At 43.5% G+C, this 2500-nt stretch overlaps 1 protein-coding gene across 1 annotated transcript in view; it reads left to right on the top strand.

Annotated features, from left to right (window-relative positions):
• The first annotated feature begins 1614 nt into the window (after positions 1-1614).
• LOC125038656 overlaps positions 1615-2500 on the top strand; it is a 34379-nt gene continuing 33493 nt past the window's right edge. Inside the window, exon 1 of the mRNA XM_047632239.1 lies at positions 1615-2500. This exon is cut by the window's right edge and continues 1100 nt beyond it. Within this exon, the coding sequence (XP_047488195.1) occupies position 2500 (1 nt within the window). The 5' untranslated portion in view covers positions 1615-2499.

Below are 2500 nucleotides of genomic sequence, written 5' to 3'. Positions count from 1 at the left end.
GTGGGTAGGTACATGTGTGTTTTGTGTGTGTGTGTGTGTGTGTGTGTGTGTGTGTTTGTGTGTATGTGTGTGTGTGTGTGTGTGTGTGTGTATGTGTGTGTAGAGATAGACAGAGAGAGCGAGAGAGAGAGAGAGAGAGAGAGAGAGAGAGAGAGAGAGAGAGAGAGAGAGAGAGAGAGAGAGAGAGAGAGAGAGAGAGAGAAGAGAAAGAGCGAGAGAGAGAGAGAGAGAGAGAGAGAGAGAGAGAGAGAGAGAGAGAGAGAGAGAGAGAGAGAGAGAGAGAGAGAGAGAGAAGAGAGAGAGAGAGAGAGAGAGAGAGAGAGAGAGAGAGAGAGAGAGAGAGAGAGAGATTGAGAAAGAGAGAGAAAAATATATTTTTCTCAAGGCATTCAAGTACTGTCCTCTTCGCTTTCACTGCAGAGTTTATCAAAGGCATCCCGTCTCGTACTGTGTTGCCACCTGGTAACAAACAGCTTCCTTAAACAGCTTACGTTATGTAGGTAGGTCAAAAAATAAACCTTTGAATATGTTTCCTTGTTAAGTTGAAGTCACGAGTAAACTGTTTTCACTCGCCATGTGATATCAACGACAGCATGAAGTAGTTGTTTCAGCGAGAGGGATGTCACAGACTTCAATATTCGTTCCAACTGAGATGGTCTTTCGTCGCCAGTGCCCTGTCGTCGAGAGCAGCTATTCTCAGCCTTAACGTTCTAGAAATGAGATTGGGAATGCGATAGTATTGCTGAAACATATATTTTGTTAGCTTTTTTTCAAAACAGACTTTTTTAAATAAACCATATAAACCAGAAATGCTCCATGTCTGTATATACCACCTTATGTATATGATTAATTACTGAGATACGGATAACACGGCAGAGGATTACATAAGAAGTCAAAGAGTATAGTTAACAGAGAAAGTCTTTTTCTTTCAGTGCATTCCTTTTACACCTATTTGCTTCGTACAACGTATATGTCACTTACATCTTTAACATATTGCGTGAGCCGACATTCGAACCATTTTTCCTATTACGCTATCACGCTATTATTAAGCTATTACGCAAACATATCTACCGCGTTTCCGTGTCCCTGTTAGGTCGCCGAGTGGGGCGGGGTGGGGGGGGGGGACTAATGAAGGCCTACGATTTGCAATGTCGAACTTGCGAGGAATCTGGCAATCTTGAACACGTTAAGCAGATGCGGTGTGCGATTCTTATGGGAACAACGTACTCTCCAATTGTATTTTAGGGAATTAGTTATACTGTACAATCCTGAGGTTACTGGGATTTTCAGATTTGCTGGAGGAAACTGAAAAGAGTTGGGAAATCTGTCACAGAACTCCTAAACATGTTCTGAAACTGGTATATCTTATTATACAGAATTAGAGATAATGTCAAAGCAATAGAGAAGCAGAATGAGGAAAACAAGATAACATGCAGAGAGAGAGAGAGAGAAAGCGTAAAAAATGTTTATCGCGCCCCCCCCCCCCCCCACACTGGCGGGAGTTATGGCCGCGACGCTGCGCTGCCTCCCATGCACATAACCAATACGCAGATAAGGATATGTTTCAAATAGATAAGCCCTTTCATTATCAGCACCGGCCTCACCTCTGCGGGAGTTCGCTGTGCCAGTGTCCATCGTGACTTGTGTTTCTCAAGGAGTGCATCCACACGCGCGCTGCTTAGCCTTCGATGACTCGTGCGCAGTGACGTTCTCGAGGCCGCAGGAGGTTCCGCGCTGAGGCCCTTCCTGGACGCCCTTCCTAGACTTGAGCGACGGCGGGTGAAAGCTGGGTCATGTTATCTCGCTAAGGCGAATTTGTTAACCTGTATGGTTGATTTTCTTGTTATGCCATTGGATCTAAAGAAACCAGACATTAATTCTACATGAACAAAGTGGTACTAGAGCTAAATGCCTTCCAATATTCTGGAGGATACATTCATATGCGTCTATGACTGACATTTTGTGATATAAACACGGTACAATAACTTACACCATAGCCATCAGTGCAGATATTAGATCATCATAAATACTCAACATCAATTTTGTCATATTCTGCAACAATTCATAGACTAATCATTTAAATGTTATGTGATTCTCAAGCGTCGTTCCCCTAAATAGGCTGCTACCTGATAAGGTTCATATTAACCCCATCACCCAAGCTGAGCCTGACAAGCTCGTCACAGATGACAGGTCCATCTGGTTTGTGATAACTAGTCGATGATAGTAGCTGATAAGTAACGAGTGCTGATAACTCGGAACGCACCGATAAACAGTAAACATTTCCCTTTTTTGTTACTTATCACCGTCATTGTTTCATAATGAAGCTGAAGCCATAAGAAAGCATGCCAGGCACAAATCCAGGGATGGGGTGGTTACGTTTCACACTTATGGGAGATTAAGAGACATTCACATCCTGATAATTTGCACAACAAGTGATACAAGAAAGCCAGAGGCCCTTGCATGGCTGTGAGATAACCATCCTGGCCTGCGGATGTCGCCA

This window comes from Penaeus chinensis, chromosome 1 (assembly GCF_019202785.1).
Source record: "Penaeus chinensis breed Huanghai No. 1 chromosome 1, ASM1920278v2, whole genome shotgun sequence".
NCBI lineage: Eukaryota > Metazoa > Arthropoda > Malacostraca > Decapoda > Penaeidae > Penaeus > Penaeus chinensis.
Note: the sequence above shows the minus strand (reverse complement) of the source record. Positions and strands in the feature narration are given on the sequence as shown.